This window comes from Takifugu rubripes, chromosome 6 (genome assembly GCF_901000725.2).
Source record: "Takifugu rubripes chromosome 6, fTakRub1.2, whole genome shotgun sequence".
Classification (NCBI taxonomy): Eukaryota; Metazoa; Chordata; class Actinopteri; order Tetraodontiformes; family Tetraodontidae; genus Takifugu; species Takifugu rubripes.
The window spans coordinates 12,732,377-12,749,876 of NC_042290.1; the positions used below are offsets into that span (position 1 = coordinate 12,732,377).

The 17,500-nt window shown below is 47.9% G+C and overlaps 2 protein-coding genes across 3 annotated transcripts in view; both read left to right on the top strand.

The window, feature by feature from the left end:
- Positions 1-3,136, top strand: part of rimbp2a (RIMS binding protein 2a) — a 25,824-nt gene extending 22,688 nt beyond the window's left edge. Inside the window, 1 exon segment of the mRNA XM_029837954.1 lies at positions 2,237-3,136. Coding sequence (XP_029693814.1) covers positions 2,237-2,464 — 228 coding nt within the window. The 3' untranslated portion in view covers positions 2,465-3,136.
- A 4,154-nt stretch (positions 3,137-7,290) lies between these two features.
- LOC101070096 (transmembrane protein 132E) overlaps positions 7,291-17,500 on the top strand; it is a 21,473-nt gene continuing 11,263 nt past the window's right edge. The window contains exons 1-5 of one of the 2 annotated variants that reach the window (XM_011617660.2): positions 7,291-7,556; positions 10,132-10,214; positions 10,293-11,220; positions 14,042-14,188; positions 15,415-15,586. In XM_011617660.2, coding sequence (XP_011615962.2) covers positions 10,205-10,214; positions 10,293-11,220; positions 14,042-14,188; positions 15,415-15,586 — 1,257 coding nt within the window. In that variant the 5' untranslated portion in view covers positions 7,291-7,556; positions 10,132-10,204. The remainder of the gene's footprint in view (positions 7,557-10,131; positions 10,215-10,292; positions 11,221-14,041; positions 14,189-15,414; positions 15,587-17,500) is intronic. The other variant, XM_029837905.1, reaches the window with a different exon arrangement.

Consider the following 17,500-nt stretch of genomic DNA (forward strand, 5'->3'; position numbering starts at 1 on the left):
TGTTTGTTTTTCGCACCTGTTTGGCAACAACAAAAAACACACAAACAGCCAAAAGACTGTTCATTTCACACCATAACCAGCAAGTGTGCAACTGAGATCCCAGACTGAATATCTGCTCCAAAAATTGGAGCTTCAAACATCTTCAGGACCCAAACTTGACAATCGGTCACTTGAGTTGAGCTGCTGCGTTTGTGGACAGTCTGGAAACTCAAGTTGTGTTGCTGCTGCGTTTGTGGACAGTCTGGAAACTCAAGTTGTGTTGCTGCTGCGTTTGTGGACAGTCTGGAAACTCACGTTGTGTTGCTGCTGCGTTTGTGGACAGTCTGGAAACTCAAGTTGTGTTGCTAATGCGTTTGATCCCTAATGATGGTCCAATCTTTGGTTCTGTGCTCTTTGGTACGCAACTTCCTCCTTGCTGTGTGTGTGTGTGAGAGAGAGAGGATTATCATTGTATTAATATGGAGATCAAAAAATTTTGTACTCGTGAGAAAAGTCTGAAAATGTTTGCTGGACATACATGTGATGCAACATATGATGCAACATATGATGCAACATGTGCAGCAACATGTGATGCAACATATGATGCAACATGTGCAGCAACATGTGATGCAACATGTGCAGCAACATACGATGCAACATGTGCAGCAACATACGATGCAACATGTGCAGCAACATACGATGCAACATGTGCAGCAACATACGATGCAACATGTGCAGCAACATACGATGCAACATGTGCAGCAACATACGATGCAACATGTGCAGCAACATACGATGCAACATGTGCAGCAACGTGTGATGCAACATGTGCAGCAACATGTGCAGCAACATGTGCAGCAACGTGTGATGCAACATGTGCAGCAACGTGTGCAGCAACATACGATGCAACATGTGCAGCAACGTGTGATGCAACATGTGCAGCAACGTGTGATGCAACATGTGCAGCAACGTGTGCAGCAACGTGTGATGCAACGTGTGCAGCAACGTGTGATGCAACGTGTGCAGCAACGTGTGCAGCAACGTGTGCAGCAACATGTGCAGCAACGTGTGCAGCAACATGTGATGCAACATGTGCAGCAACGTGTGCAGCAACATGTGATGCAACATGTGCAGCAACGTGTGATGCAACATGTGCAGCAACGTGTGCAGCAACGTGTGATGCAACATGTGATGCAGCATATGATGCAACATGTGCAGCAACGTGTGATGCAACATGTGCAGCAACGTGTGATGCAACATGTGCAGCAACGTGTGATGCAACATGTGATGCAGCATATGATGCAACATGTGCAGCAACGTGTGATGCAACATGTGCATCACATGTGCAGCAACGTGTGATGCAACATGTGCATCACATGTGCAGCAACATGTGCAGCAACATGTGCAGCAACGTGTGCAGCAACGTGTGATGCAACATGTGCAGCAACGTGTGATGCAACATGTGCAGCAACATGTGCAGCAACATGTGCAGCAACGTGTGATGCAACATGTGCAGCAACATGTGCAGCAACATGTGCAGCAACATGTGCAGCAACATGTGCAGCAACATGTGCAGCAACATGTGCAGCAACGTGTGATGCAACATGTGCAGCAACGTGTGCAGCAACGTGTGATGCAACATGTGCAGCAACGTGTGATGCAACATGTGATGCAACATGTGCAGCAACATGTGCAGCAACATGTGCAGCAACATGTGATGCACGGAGGGAAGACTGGAGCTATTTGTTGTTGCCTGATATGGTTCGTTTCATAAAACGTCACATAATTTTGAAAATTAGCAAAAGGATCTTTTGTGTTCTTACAATCCAATAATATACGTCTGAAAATCTGCAAGAAATCAAATACCACAACAATAAAAAAAAAATACGTTTATGTTCATTATAAGACATCAGATTTATCTTTCATCTTCAAATTCAGTAGGTTGAAAAAGAAAAATTGTTCATTTATGTTGATGAAAATAAAATGAAAAAAAATAGCAAATCTCATAAAACCATTGAAACATCGAAAACTTTGTTAGTTTATAATAGTAATACAATCATATATTACAATGTAATCCTACTATTACTACTAATATTAACAATATGTAAGGAATAATTGTTGCTATGATTTGTATCATTATTATTATTTTAACACTCTAATGAGGCTGATTTGATAGAAATTCTGCCAGAATTAGGTCAGAAGTCCTTTGTTGTCTCTGTTAATCCTCTCCACCGAGCTCCATCACTTCTCTCTGCAGGTGTCCACAGAAACCAGCGACAGGGTTGACGGCACTGACGTGCCCATCCGAGCACCTTCCCCAGTTACCCGGCCCCTTCTCCCAGGCACCATGAGACCCCTGAGCCCATCCAGGGTTCCCCATATCCCACTGGACCCCCAAGGCTCGCAGGACCTGGCGAATAAAAAGAAGAAGAGTCTCCTGTCAAAGGGCAGGAAGCTGCTGAAGAGACTGTCTCCGGTCAAATAAGCGCCTCACTGAGCGTCGTATGACAGGACGCCGTGATGGTGGCACCAGGAACGTGTCCTGGCAGTGCCAAATCAGCAGGGTCAAAGGTCAAAGGACCTACTGCAAGAGGTCATGTGATTGAACAAAAATTAATCAGAAAAGTCACAAAGTCCAACCTTCTGTTTTCAACCTCACCCTTCTTCACTCCCAGTTCTTCAGTAGATCACATCGATTTTTTGGGCCTGATCCGATTTTCCTGCCACTCAGCAGAATAATTAGAGAGTCATTAGATAATCTGTGACTCATCAAATTAAATCTGTGACTCATCAAAATTGATCTGTGACTCATCAGAAATAATCTGACTCAGCAGAATAATCTGTCATTCAGATCAGATCTTTAAAATGTCATTCAGGACAAGAGGAGGCCATTGGCTCAGAACCAGAACCAGGACTTCTGATTGGATTCTGGCTTCTTTGACTCGGTCAGAATAAGATTCTTGCTACTCTGATGCAGTTATTAACATCTTTGCTCCATCAGCGGTCTGTCAACTCATTCACGGCACTTTTGATTTTGTCCATTTTTTTTGGTATTTTATCTCTTATCATCATCATCATCATCATCATCATCATCATCATCATCATCATCATCATCATCACCACCATCATCACCACCACCATCATCATCACCACCATCATCACCATCATCATCATCATCATCATCACCATCCCCTTCATCACCATCACCACCATCACCATCCCCTTCATCACCATCACCACCATCATCATCATCACCATCATCACCACCATCACCATCCCCTTCATCACCATCATCACCACCATCACCACCATCACCATCATCACCACCATCACCACCATCACCACCATCACCATCCCCTTCATCACCATCACCACCATCATCATCATCACCACCATCACCACCATCACCATCATCACCATCACCATCACCATCATCACCATCACCATCATCATCATCATCACCATCATCATCACCACCATCACCATCACCACCATCATCACCATCATCACCACCATCACCACCATCACCATCACCATCATCATCACCATCATCATCATCACCATCACCATCACCATCACCATCACCACCATCACCATCACCATCATCACCACCATCATCACCATCACCACCATCACCATCACCATCACCACCATCATCATCATCATCATCACCATCACCATCATCACCACCATCACCACCATCACCACCATCATCACCATCATCACCACCATCACCATCATCACCCACCATCATCACCATCATCACCATCACCATCACCATCATCACCACCATCATCACCATCATCACCACCATCACCATCATCATCACCATCATCATCATCATCACCATCATCACCATCATCACCACCATCACCATCATCATCACCATCATCATCATCACCATCACCATCACCCATCATCACCACCATCATCACCACCATCACCATCACCATCATCACCACCATCACCAGTGGTAGCGGTAGCGGTAGCATTAGCCACAAACTGCTATTCACAGTTATGGTGACACCACTGACATTAAAGGCACAAATGGCATTTTTACCTGAAGGTGAAATGTGAAGGTCATTGCTCAAAAAAGAGGCATCTATTCAATTGCAGCCAGATTTTGGATAATAGTGTCCAGGACATCACCATCGTGAGTCCATCAAACAACAAACATCAATCACGACATTTTCCTGCCGTTCATCAACATCAGATTGATGAAGACTAATTTAGAAAACAGAAAATGTTCAACATGACTGACATTAACATTTTCTATTCACAAACATCAAACAACGTCTAGTTTGTATTTGTGCACGATGCTGCAGTCCTGATGAAAAACTCCTGGTCTGACAGTAGCCATGGCAACACACTGGTAACCATGACAACGGGGCTTTCTTGAATTGGCTCCTGCCATCCCATTTTTAAATCGTCATTGTTTCCTAATCATTGCAATTTGATAAAAATAATGGGTAAAACTGAACAGTTGACTGGTTTGAAACTTTGACGATGATTGAAATATTGATAGAGACAGAGATCAAACAACATATGAAAAATCAAACTCAGAGGGTCCAAAAAACTTTGAGATTCTATTGAGTCACATCTGGATCTGGATTAGCAGCTAATGGAGGCTAGCAAGGCACCTGCGACCACTGAAGCTGCTCAGAGCTTCAGTCATCGATGGAAGAACCTCCAGACTGGCAGAAATGAGCTCCACTAGAGGGCGACAGAGGACTCCAAGTTAGGATTGGCAGTGGGTCTGGAGAGGTCAGAGCAGATCCTCGAAAACAGTCCGACTGTATAAAATATTCATGAGTCCAAAGAAATGGTTTCAAGACACTGAGGACTCTGTTCTGGAGGGGTTAAACCCGACCTTCATCTCATCAGATGCAGTCTGAGCAGTTTTCCAAAGAAGAATGAAAGAAATGACTCAAGATGGTGACAATCAGATGCTGCAGAAACATCCGTGTGATCACACCCCCTCTTCATCACCCGTCCCTCAGATCAAGGGGCACCATCTGTGTTGGGGGGCGGTCGGTGCTGAAAGTGATGCCTCCCGTTGGTCTGGTCATGATGAAGAGGAGGATTCTTCTGCTCACATCTGACTTCAACAGGGTTCCTGAGATGTTCCGGCTGTTTTCTGTCCACATACCAAATCAATTCTGAATGGCTGCAGTAACCCTTTTTGTACTTTGGTCTATTTGTAGATATTTTCGTAATGTTTCTACCTAATTTCATGTAGCCTTCTCGTCAGCGCTCTGAAAAAAGTGAGTCTTTGTTGTGTCTTTGAAAAGCAGAGCTGTGTGGTCCTTGTGTGCTCGCTCTGTTCCCAGTTTAGACCCAGAGATCAGTGCAGTATTTACAGTGCTTGTGTTGTATGACTGTGCATGTGCAAATATAATTTTTATAACCAAATTAAATTTGATATTTTCAAAAGAATCATGCCTTGTTTCAGGTTTGTGTGAAGGGTTAGTGGGTTAGTGGGTTAGTGGCTCGTTCTCTTCACACCCTTCATCTAACCAACATCCCTTCTTTTGGCAGAAGAAGAGCAGAAAGACAATGACTTTCTTTTCTTCACCACATTGTTTTTTGAGCTGGAAAAAATCTTTCACATTTGCAGTGATGTCAAACGGAACCAGCACAAACTCAACACAGGTCAATTATCTTCTTTCTTGGGTGTGAAAGTTTGCGTTACCAAGGTTACTAAAGGTTCCGAACCCTTTCTAGGTGTTCCTTCCAGTCTACCAGTCTGTGGTCGCCAGCGTCCTGTCCTACGCTGTGGTGTGCTGGGGGGGAGTGTGACTAAAGCGGACCTCTCCAGGCTGGAGAAGCTGATCAGGCGGGCCAGCTCGGTGGTGGGGATGAAGCTGGAACCTCTGGCGACAGTGGCAGAGAGGAGAACTATTGACAAGCTGCGGAGCATCATGGACAATGACCGCCACCCTCTGCACACTGTCCTCCACAGCCAGAGAAGCCTGATCAGCCAGAGGAGCCTGATCAGCCAGAGGAGCCTGATCAGCCAGAGGAGCCTGATCAGCCAGAGGAGCCTGATCAGCCAGAGAAGCCTGATCAGCCAGAGGAGCCTGATCAGCCAGAGGAGCCTGATCAGCCAGAGGAGCCCGATCAGCCAGAGGAGCCCGATCAGCCAGGGGAGCCTGATCAGCCAGAGGAGCCCGATCAGCCAGAGGAGCCCGATCAGCCAGGGGAGCCTGATCAGCCAGGGGAGCCCGATCAGCCAGAGGAGCCCGATCAGCCAGGGGAGCCCGATCAGCCAGGGGAGCCCGATCAGCCAGAGAAGCCTGATCAGAGAAGCCTGATCAGCCAGAGGAGCCTGATCAGAGAAGCCTGATCAGCCAGAGAAGCCTGATCAGAGAAGCCTGATCAGCCAGAGAAGCCTGATCAGAGAAGCCTGATCAGCCAGAGGAGCCTGATCAGCCAGAGGAGCCTGATCAGCCAGGGGAGCCTGATCAGCCAGAGGAGCCTGATCAGCCAGAGGAGCCTGATCAGCCAGAGGAGCCTGATCAGCCAGAGGAGCCTGATCAGCCAGAGGAGCCTGATCAGCCAGAGGCTGCGCCTCCCCAGGTTCAGGACCAACAGACTGGGGAACTCATTCATCCCCCGAGCCATCAGGCTGTTCAACTCCTCACTGGGGGGGAGGAGGGCCAACAGGAGAACTGGAACAATAACACTGGAATAACATAATACTGGGACATCCATTCATTCATCCATCTATTCATTTATTTACATTTCTATAGTTTTATATTTTATATTTATATTCTATTTTTTAATTTATTCTATTTTATTTCTTATTTTATTCTATTTTTATTATCTTTAATTGGTTTTTATGGTGTGTAATGGTGGTGGGTAATTTTGTACAGTGCTGTACGTTTCTTTGGGGAGATGCTAATTTCCCTCATGGACCCCCCCCTAAAGGGATCAATAAAGTACTCTGATTCTGATTGATTCTTCTGCGTCCACCAGATGGCAGCAGCGTGTTGCCGGAGGCACACTTGGAACTGCTCCCCTTCACACATCAATTAGTCACTAATTGATGTGTGAAGGGGAGCTGGTCACTAATTGATGTGTGTCACTAATTATTAGTGACGTGAAAGCAGTGAAATAATCATCCAGGAAACCTTTGTTGTCTTCATTTTGAAATGCTGTCTTGTCTTTGGGGACAGAAGTTCGATCGTTTGTTTATATTAGTTTAGTGTCCCACTTCCTCTCTTTATGAAAATGCGTCTTGATTAATTAAATATGTTCACATTAAACCAGCCAGTTGATGACGGACATGATGAGCAACGTCAGGAAATGGGTAAGGACGGTGAATTTGGGGGCGGAGCCTGTTTCCAACAGATCAGCTCGCGGACAGACAGTGACTTCTTTCATTTCCGCCTATGAGCCACGTGACTCTGCTGACTCTACCCGGTGGTGGCTCGTGGGTCGTTTCACGAGACACTTCATCCGTTGGAGCTGCAGCGGGAGGTGAAGCGCGTCTGTCATCCCGACGTCCGGACGCCTCGCGGCCATGACGCGGAAGTGTTTGCTGGCAGCTGTGGCGCTCGTGGCGGCGGTGACACGTGAGTTTGACGACTTTTACCTCTGTGACGTCATGAAGTTATCCTCAAGGTCGCGACTGAAATTAACCAAGTGCACGAGACGCCAACTAAATAAGCGACACAACTATGAAATATCAATTTATTTAAACTTATATTTTTATGGCTTCCAGTCAAATATATGAAATGTTTTTCTTTATGTGACATAAAATTCAATTCATTCAACCTTTATCAGCATCTCTTGCAAAAAAAGAGGAGAGGAGAGGAGGAGATGAGAGTAGGAAGGAGGAGAGGAGAGGAGGAAGGAGGAGAGGAGAGGAGGAGGGAGGAGAGGACAGGAGAGGAGGGGAGGGGAGGAGAGGAGAGGAAAGGAGGAGAGGAGAGGAGAGGAGGAGGGAGGAGAGGAGAGGGAGGAGAGGAGAGGAGAGGAGAGGAGGAGAGGGAGAGGAGAGGAGGAGGGAGGAGGAGGACAGGAGAGGAGAGGAGAGGACAGGAGGGGAGGGGAGGAGAGGAGAGGAGGAGAGGAGAGGAGAGGAGGAGGGAGGAGAGGAGAGGAGGAGGGAGGAGAGGAGAGGAGAGGAGGAGGAGGGAGGAGAGGAGAGGAGAGGAGAGGAGAGGAGAGAGAGGAGAGGACAGGAGGAGGGGGAGGGAGGAGAGGAGAGGAAAGGAGGAGAGGAGAGGAGAGGAGGAGGGAGGAGAGGAGAGGAGAGGGAGGAGAGGAGAGGAGGGGAGGGGAGGAGAGGAGAGGAAAGGAGGAGAGAAGAGGAGGAGGGAGGAGAGGAGAGGGGAGGAGAGGAGAGGAGAGGAGAGGAGAGGAGGGGAGGAGAGGAGAGGAGAGGAGAGGAGAGGAGAGGAGAGGAGAGGAGAGGAGAGGAGGAGAGGAGAGGAGAGGAGGGGAGGAGACCATGACCCAGCAGGGTTCCAGCATCCTGGTGATCAGGTGATCATGGTTCTGGACCCCTGCAGCCTCGGCCTCTAGCAGCACAGCTAAGATGTTAACCTGATGATTAGATAATTATTTCTATATTATTATATATAATTATTATATAACCTGATGATTAGATAATTATTTCTATATTATTATATATAATTATTATATAACCTGATGATTAGATAATTATTTCCATATTATTATATATAATTATTATATAACCTGCTGATTAGACGACCCCCTAAGTGTGATAATCTGTCTGTCTATAATAGTAACTGGAACTACAGAATTAACAACAATAAGCTTTTTCAAAGAGGAAGGTTTTAAGTTTGATCTTAAAGTACCGATGGAGTCAGCCTCCCGTACCTGGACAGGGAGCTGGTTCCATAGCAGGGGGGCCTGGACAGGGAGCTGGTTCCATAGCAGGGGGCTGACATGGGAGCTGGTCCATAGCAGGGGGGGCTGGACAGGGAGCTGGTTCCATAGCATGGGGGCGCCTGGACAGGGAGCTGGTTCCATAGCAGGGGGGCCTGGACAGGGAGCTGGTTCCATAGCAGGGGGGCCTGGACAGGGAGCTGGTTCCATAGCAGGGGGCTGACCAGGAGCTGGTCCATAGCATGGGGCCTGGACAGGGAGCTGGTTCCATAGCAGGGGGGCCTGGACAGGGAGCTGGTTCCATAGCAGGGGGGGCCTGGACAGGGAGCTGGTTCCATAGCAGGGGGCCTGGACAGGGAGCTGGTTCCATAGCAGGGGGGCCGGGACAGGGAGCTGGTTCCATAGCAGGGGGGCCTGGACAGGGAGCTGGTTCCATAGCAGGGGGGGCCTGGACAGGGAGCTGGTTCCATAGCAGGGGGGCCTGGTAGCTAAATGCTCGGCCCTGTTACAGTTTCGTTTGAACAGGACACAGCCAACTCAGCCTCAAAGGGTTTATTTAACTGAAAGAAGTCTTGAACGCTGCAGGGGAAAAAACTCGCTCGGCATGGAGAAGAGATCTGGCCCGATTCTTCACGAAGGGAGGGAGGCGTGGTGACCCTAAGAGAGAAGATGAAACACGTTACTAACTCGCAAAGCTAACCTAATCCTTTCCTCACAAACTGAGAGCAGTTTGTCTTCGAGGACAGTGAGGAACTTTGCTCCCTGTGGTCCCCTACTGTCCATAGGAACTAGAAGAAAGACACATTTCCTGTTATGAACCTTTAGGAGCCAAAGGCTTCTTATCTCAAACACCCAAACAATCATTTACAACTGATGGATCCTCTTGGAGAAGCCTCTTCAAGAAACTCAAACAGTCCATTTGCTACGATTCAATTAGCAGAACGACCCTCACTTGGATGACTGAGATCTTCACAGACATGTTGTGAATCTACCTTCTCAGAACGGAAGCTTCCAGATACCCGCCATCATTGATGTTATTAACGTGAAACCCACCAATATTACAATTACTGTTGACCTTTCCTGCAGGGTATGAAACAAAGCCTCTGATTGGCTGACAGTATCAACCTTACAAAATATTTGTAAATTATGCTGGGTTGGGACGTGTCCATGCTAACCCTAATGCTAACTAAGGTGGGCTCCATATGCAGAAGATTCTCCTTGCATGTAATGAAATGACCCATTTTTTTCCTTTCATTGTTCCTTGTGATGATCACATTTCTCCTTTTGATCCAGATTCACAATTCAGCTTTGCCTCCTTTGTGATCCTTCTGTCGACCCTCCTCCTTCCATCTGTTCTCTCAATCAAATGTTCTCAAGTAAGAAGAACCTGAGTTTAAGTTAAGTCAGTTCTTCTGCCCTGATTTCTTCACTAAACTAGTTCTCTCTGCTCCCAGTTGCTGAAACCCAGAATCTTATTGAAGACATTGGAGCACCTTCTGGTCCATCTCCAGTTTACCCTGCTGTGAGCTTTCAGGTTCTCAACGTGAATCATGTTCTTCTGAGGCAGGATCGTGTGGAATCACCAGGGAACTCCAGTGTGAAGACACACACTCAAACGTTTCTCATCACTGGATCCAGTTCTGGACTATTCCAGCCAGTTATCAAGGCTGCCTATGGTCCTCTTATGGTCGATGCTCCGGTTTCTTCGAGCCAATTCCTGGTTGGGCCGAAGATTGTTGCCGTTATTTTGGCCCGAAGTGTTCGGTCTTCGTCTCCTGTTGTCAAAATCCTCTTCCACATGCCCACAGATGCCGGAATCCAGATTGAACAGGAAAGGTTAAGGTCCGGAGAGGTTCCCAAGAAAAAAGGCTCCGGTGCTAAGGCCAAAGATGGTGCCCAGTGCGTCACGGCCTACGCCTTCTGGGAGACCAGGGAAGTTCGTGGGGCTTGCTTGGTTTCTCCAGGTACATTCTGTGTCGCCCAGCTGAAGCTTGAGCCAGCCTGGTTCAACTCAGCAAGTCGATCGGGCAGCTCTATCAGAGACACGGGAGGGATGGAAGGGGCAAAGGAACTTCAGGAGAACATTGTGAAAGTCTACTTCCAGAGCCGGAGGGAACCCACAGGGCAGTGTTACCCGCAGGACAGCCTGCAACGAATAGGGGTGGGAAGAGGGCGGGACTCCAGGAGTTCTGGGACACCCATGAGATGGATCGGAAGTGTCAGTCTGCTAAGAAGTCCACCAGGAAACCCGACGTTTTATCGACTGAGGCTTGGAGGAGCGGTGGTGATCCAGACTTCTTCCAAGCCCCTGAAGATGACAGATGTGGCAACTTTTTATGTCTTCTTGGTCAGCACATCAAGTGTGGAAACATTTACTCTCAGGTGAGAGATCTTTGTGTAGCAGAGTAACCAGCAGCTGTCATTCTTAAAAGACATGAAGCAGTTTACATCGCTACAGTTGTTCCATCTGCTGCACTGTGATGGTGCTTTTTGGATCAACAGGAGACACATAGAACTGCGTAACTGTCTTTGTTTGACCTCCATCATATCATTCAGAAGCTGAACATCTTAAGATTTTCATTTCTGCTGATCATACTCCTTAAAATACTTGAAAACAAATGCTGCATCTGGCGGTGGAACGATTCGTGTCTTACGCTGAGTTCATGAGTTTCTCTATAGTGTTGCTCCATCCCCGAGGGGCAGAACATCCTCCGTCATTAGAGAGGGATTTAGACTCCAGAAATATTGGATCTGCTTAATGGAGAAGAAAAACTATTGAGTGAAATGTCCTGAAAAAAGTCTATGAATATCAACAGTCTCTACATTTGATGCAAGTCACAAAGGGTTTTGATCCAAAAGACTTCAGGAAAGTACAAATGCACCTTGGATTTAGCTTTTACTCATGAAGAATTATGCTTCAAATGCAAGAAGAATTTCTCTTTAGCCATTTAAGTTTGATGAGCTGCCAAAATATGGAGCGTAACCTTGACCTAATCCTTTTAGAGATGTAAAACTCCACCCACCAACTAACCCCAGCTGGACTGTAAACCTAATTTTAGCCTCTAACCCTAAAACCAAATCTGAACCCTCCCACACACTGACATTTGGGAAGACCAAAAACTTATTCATTTCACAAAAAATGTCCTTACTTTGATAGCAAAAGGCATGTACTGGTCATCATTAATGTAGCATGTACAAAAACTGGTCGTCATTAATGTAGCATGTACAAAAACTGGTCGTCATTAATGTAGCATGTACAGAAACTAGCACACGCACCCACTCACACACTCACACTGACACAGACGCACCCTCGTTGACCTAAATGCAACTCTGCATTGATGAAATGAAAAGTAACCTTTCAACTCACACATCTGTGTTTCTGAACCAGGGCTGCAGTAAAAAGTGTGTGTGTGTGTGTGTGGGGGGGGGGGGGTCTCTGGGTCCCAATTTTAACCTGTGAAGGACAGAAATAATCTTGTTCATTGAGAATTGCGAGCCAAAGTTTTTGTTCAACAGTTTCTACTGCAGCGAAGGCTCCAGCAGACGGATCCAGTTCTACAGTCACCAGACAAATGTGCAAATGTGATGTGCAGATATGAGTTTATTTCTGGCCAGAGTTCAAGAGTCTGGCAGCACAGGCCCTGAGTCTGCAGCTCTGCCCACCCGAACACAGAAGTCCACCCTCTGTTGCCTTTATCTCCAGAATAAGGCACCTGCCAGGGTCCCAACCCAGGGAAATACAGGGGGTGTGGGGAGCCCTGATCAGTGCAGTTCTCTTCACCCCAAACCGGACTGGACCAGGCCCAAGTTATTGTTGACCTACAGGGTGGAAGCTGTGCTGCTGTGGGTCAAAGAAGAAGGTGGAGAAGATGTGTCAGTGAAGAGAGAGAAGAGTCTCGACCTGAGTGAGGAAGCCATGAATGTTGAGCTGATGACAGGAGAAGATGGACAGAATCCAGAGGAATCTGGATCAACTCTGGGATGAGCTGGATGAACTAATGCCGAGTATCTCCTGACAACGCTGAGTCCCTCTTGTTGCTATGGTGATGGCTGACACATGTGGAATATCTGTGTGAATGAGAGAAAGCAGGTGGAGGTGAGGTTACAGTGTCAGGAAACGTGTCGGCAAGAACACGTCTCCTCCATCCAGGTCATGGTTGTCCAACGTTCAAGACCTGAAGAAGCCTTCTGGAGAGAAACATCAGGCTGATGGTTGGGACGTGTCCAGACAGGACCAGGCTGATGGTTGGGACAGGACCAAGCTGATGGTTGGGACGTGTCCAGACAGGACCAGGCTGATGGTTGGGACAGGACCAAGCTGATGGTTGGGACGTGTCCAGACAGGACCAGGCTGATGGTTGGGACAGGACCAAGCTGATGGTTGGGACGTGTCCAGACAGGACCAGGCTGATGGTTGGGACAGGACCAGGCTGATGGTTGGGACGTGTCCAGACAGGACCAAGCTGATGGTTGGGACGTGTCCAGACAGGACCAGGCTGATGGTTGGGACGTGTCCAGACAGGACCAGGCTGATGGTTGGGACAGGACCAAGCTGATGGTTGGGATGTGTCCAGACAGGACCAGGCTGATGGTTGGGACAGGACCAAGCTGATGGTTGGGACGTGTCCAGACAGGACCAGGCTGATGGTTGGGACGTGTCCAGACAGGACCAAGCTGATGGTTGGGACGTGTCCAGACAGGACCAGGCTGATGGTTGGGACAGGACCAGGCTGATGGTTGGGACGTGTCCAGACAGGACCAGGCTGATGGTTGGGACGTGTCCAGACAGGACCAGGCTGATGGTTGGGACGTGTCCAGACAGGACCAGGCGGATGGTTGGGACGTGTCCAGACAGGACCAGGCTGATGGTTGGGACGTGTCCAGACAGGACCAGGCGGATGGTTGGGACGTGTCCAGACAGGACCAGGCGGATGGTTGGGACGTGTCCAGACAGGACCAGGCTGATGGTTGGGACGTGTCCAGACAGGACCAGGCTGATGGTTGGGACGTGTCCAGACAGGACCAGGCGGATGGTTGGGACGTGTCCAGACAGGACCAGGCTGATGGTTGGGACGTGTCCAGACAGGACCAGGCTGATGGTTGGGACGTGTCCAGACAGGACCAGGCGCTCTAACACACACTGGGACTGTGAACTAACTCCATTGATTAAACCGATGACATGGATGGTTCTTGTTTCCTGCAGGGTTCTGCTAAAGTCGGGTCTGCTGTTCAGTGCAATGCGACCCAGTGACCCGGCGCTGTGGGAGCTGCTGCTGGAGCCGGGCCAAGGCCGGTCCTCCAACGTGGTCTCTGTGGTCTGTCGGAGGAAGCTCGCCGTCACTGCGAAGAGGTCAGGAAACATTTTCACATCCTGACTGTTGAATTTACTGGTTCTGCTTTGATTCATCAGTTCTTAATCTCCCACATTCACCGTCTGCCCGACCCACTTATCCAGAACCACCGTAATCATGGATACGTTATCCAGGCTTAATCTGCACACGCACAAGGGCAGATTAGGAGGGGCACACACACACACACACACACACACTCTCTCTCTCACACACAGACTCACACACACACACACACTCTCACACTTACACACACACACACAGACTCACACACACACTCTCACACACACACAAACACACTCACACACACACACACTCTCACACACACACACACACTCTCACACAGACTCACACACACACACACTCTCACACACAGACTCTCACACACACACACACAGACTCACACACACAAACACACTCTCACACACACAAACACACTCACACACACACAAACACACTCACACACACACAAACACACGCACACACACATACACACACACATCCCAAAAGGATTTCCTGGAAACAGGGTCATTAACCCTTACTACCAGTCTCTCTCCTCTCACAGACACTCACGCTCACAGACACACACTCACACACACTGGATGCCACCTTGAGGGTGGTGTGTATTGCTTCTGCTTCTGTTCCTGCAGCAGGACGCTGTGAAGGTTGATCTGGATCCTCGAAACACAGAATCAAGACTGAAACAATATCATAGGACATTTGACTCTTCTTTCATTGTGTGTAGTTGTGTTTCTCCAGCATCAGTTGTGTTTGTCCAGCATCAGTTGTGTTGGTCCAGCATCAGTTGTGTTGGTCCAGCATCAGTTGTGTTGGTCCAGCATCAGTTGTGTTTCTCCAGCATCAGTTGTGTTTGTCCAGCATCAGTTGTGTTTCTCCAGCATCAGTTGTGTTTCTCCAGCATCAGTTGTGTTGGTCCAGCATCAGTTGTGTTTCTCCAGCATCAGTTGTGTTTCTCCAGCATCAGTTGTGTTGGTCCAGCATCAGTTGTGTTGGTCCAGCATCAGTTGTGTTAAACCATCTGTGATATCTAAGGGTGTCTGTGTGAACATCGACTCACGTGTGTTCTTCTTGAATAACAATTGCTAGATCAGAACATCTTTGCGCCCTGACAAAAACCCAGTTGATCGATTATCGGTAGCTGTATTTGTGAAGCACTGAAGCTAACAAAGCTAACCATCTGACCAAAGTTATCATTATCTTTATTCAGGGGTCTTCTGGAGGTTCTACAGCTGGACTTCATACCTAAAAATGTTTCAGAGGCAGCTGAGAGTCAGGTGATCTCCTGGCATCTGGATCTCCCAGGAAACCACAAGGATGTTGGCATGATGCGGATCTACACGACTCAGAGGGATTACATCGGCCTGGCGCCGCTGGTCATGGTGAACAATGCTGTTCTGGAATCAGTTCATCATTTGATCAATCAATCTGGATATTAACCTAATAATTACTTCTATCCTGGAAGTAACAAAAGCATGAATTAACTTTTCAGCATCATGGTGGGTCAGTAGCTTCCTGATCTTTGAGATGTTCCTCAGGTGAAAAAAGGCACTTCTAGAGACTAATTTAATGTGGGAGCTGAAGGAGAGATTCTGATCAAAAGTTACTCCTAGATTCCTCACAGAGAGACTAGATGTTGATGAGATACCATCTAGAGTGATCATGTGATCTAATCTGTCCCTGAGAGGTTCAGGACCAAACACCATGACCTCAGTTTTTCCTGAATTATCCCAACCCTAACCCTAACCCTAACCCTAACCCTAACTGTGGACTAAACCATGTTGTAATTGTTAACATTATCTCCACTGTCAGTCAAAACATGCTCGGCACTTCTGGTTGTAGTCAGAACATTTTCATCCTGTAAACAGTCGAGTTGGTTTAGTTTTACAGAGCTTAATCCCATTTGACTCATTATTCTGGGTTAGGGTTCGGGACCTGCCAGCACCGGACCAGGCTTGGGTCACGGAGTGTGGTCCAGTCTTGAAAATTACGGGCAGCAGCTGTTGAGAAGGCTGCTGGCAGGGGAACATCTGCACAGCGTTTTAGTGTCAACCTCGGATCACCCGGAGCTTCTTCCTGTCAGAAGATGACGCTGAGATTAAACCCTAATCAGATGAGCTGCTCGAAGGAAATGAGAGCACTTTCATCACCATTATCACATCCCTCGTCTTGTTATGGCACACCTGTCCAGTTGGACGGTGGTTTAAACGTTAATGTTTGTCCACTCAGATCGCAGAACAGTGCTGGAGTCCTGTTGATGCAACTTGCCTCAACCATCAGAGGACATGTCACTCTCACACACCCTAACCCTAACCCTACTAACCCTCTAACCCTAACCCTAACCCTAACCATCAGAGGACATGTCACTCTCACACACCCTAACCCTAACCCTACTAACCCTCTAACCCTAACCCTCTAACCCTAACCCTACTAACCCTCTAACCCTAACCCTACTAACCCTCTAACCCTAACCCTAACCATCAGAGGACATGTCACTCTCACACACCCTAACCCTAACCCTACTAACCCTCTAACCCTAACCCTCTAACCCTAACCCTACTAACCCTCTAACCCTAACCCTACTAACCCTCTAACCCTAACCCCCTAACCCTCTAACCCTACTAACCCTCTAACCCTAACCCTACTAACCCTCTAACCCTAACCCTACTAACCCTAACCCCCTAACCCTAACCCTCTAACCCTAACCCTCTAACCCTAACCCTAACCCTACTAACCCTCTAACCCTAACCCTTCTAACCCTCTAACCCTAAGCCCCTAACCCTAACCCTCTAACCCTAACCCTCTAACCCTAACCCCTAACCCTAACCCTACTAACCCTCTAACCCTAGCCCCCTAACCCTAACCCTCTAACCCTAACCCTAACCCTCTAACCCTAACCCTAACCCTACTAACCCTCTAACCCTAACCCTTCTAACCCTCTAACCCTAAGCCCCTAACCCTAACCCTCTAACCCTAACCCTCTAACCCTAACCCTAACCCTACTAACCCTCTAACCCTAACCCTAACCCTACTAACCCTCTAACCCTAGCCCCCTAACCCTAACCCTCTAACCCTAACCCTAACCCTAACCCCCTAACTCTAACCCTAACCCTAACCCCCTAACCCCCTAACCCTAACCCCCTAACCCTAACCCTCTAACCCTCTAACCCTAACCCTAACCCTCTAACCCAGCGCTTCTCAAATAGTGGGGTGCGATGCCAGGGGGGGGCGCGTGTGACCCCGGAGAACATGTTTTTTTTTTTTTTGCCGTACTAGAATAAAGTGTAATTGCACAT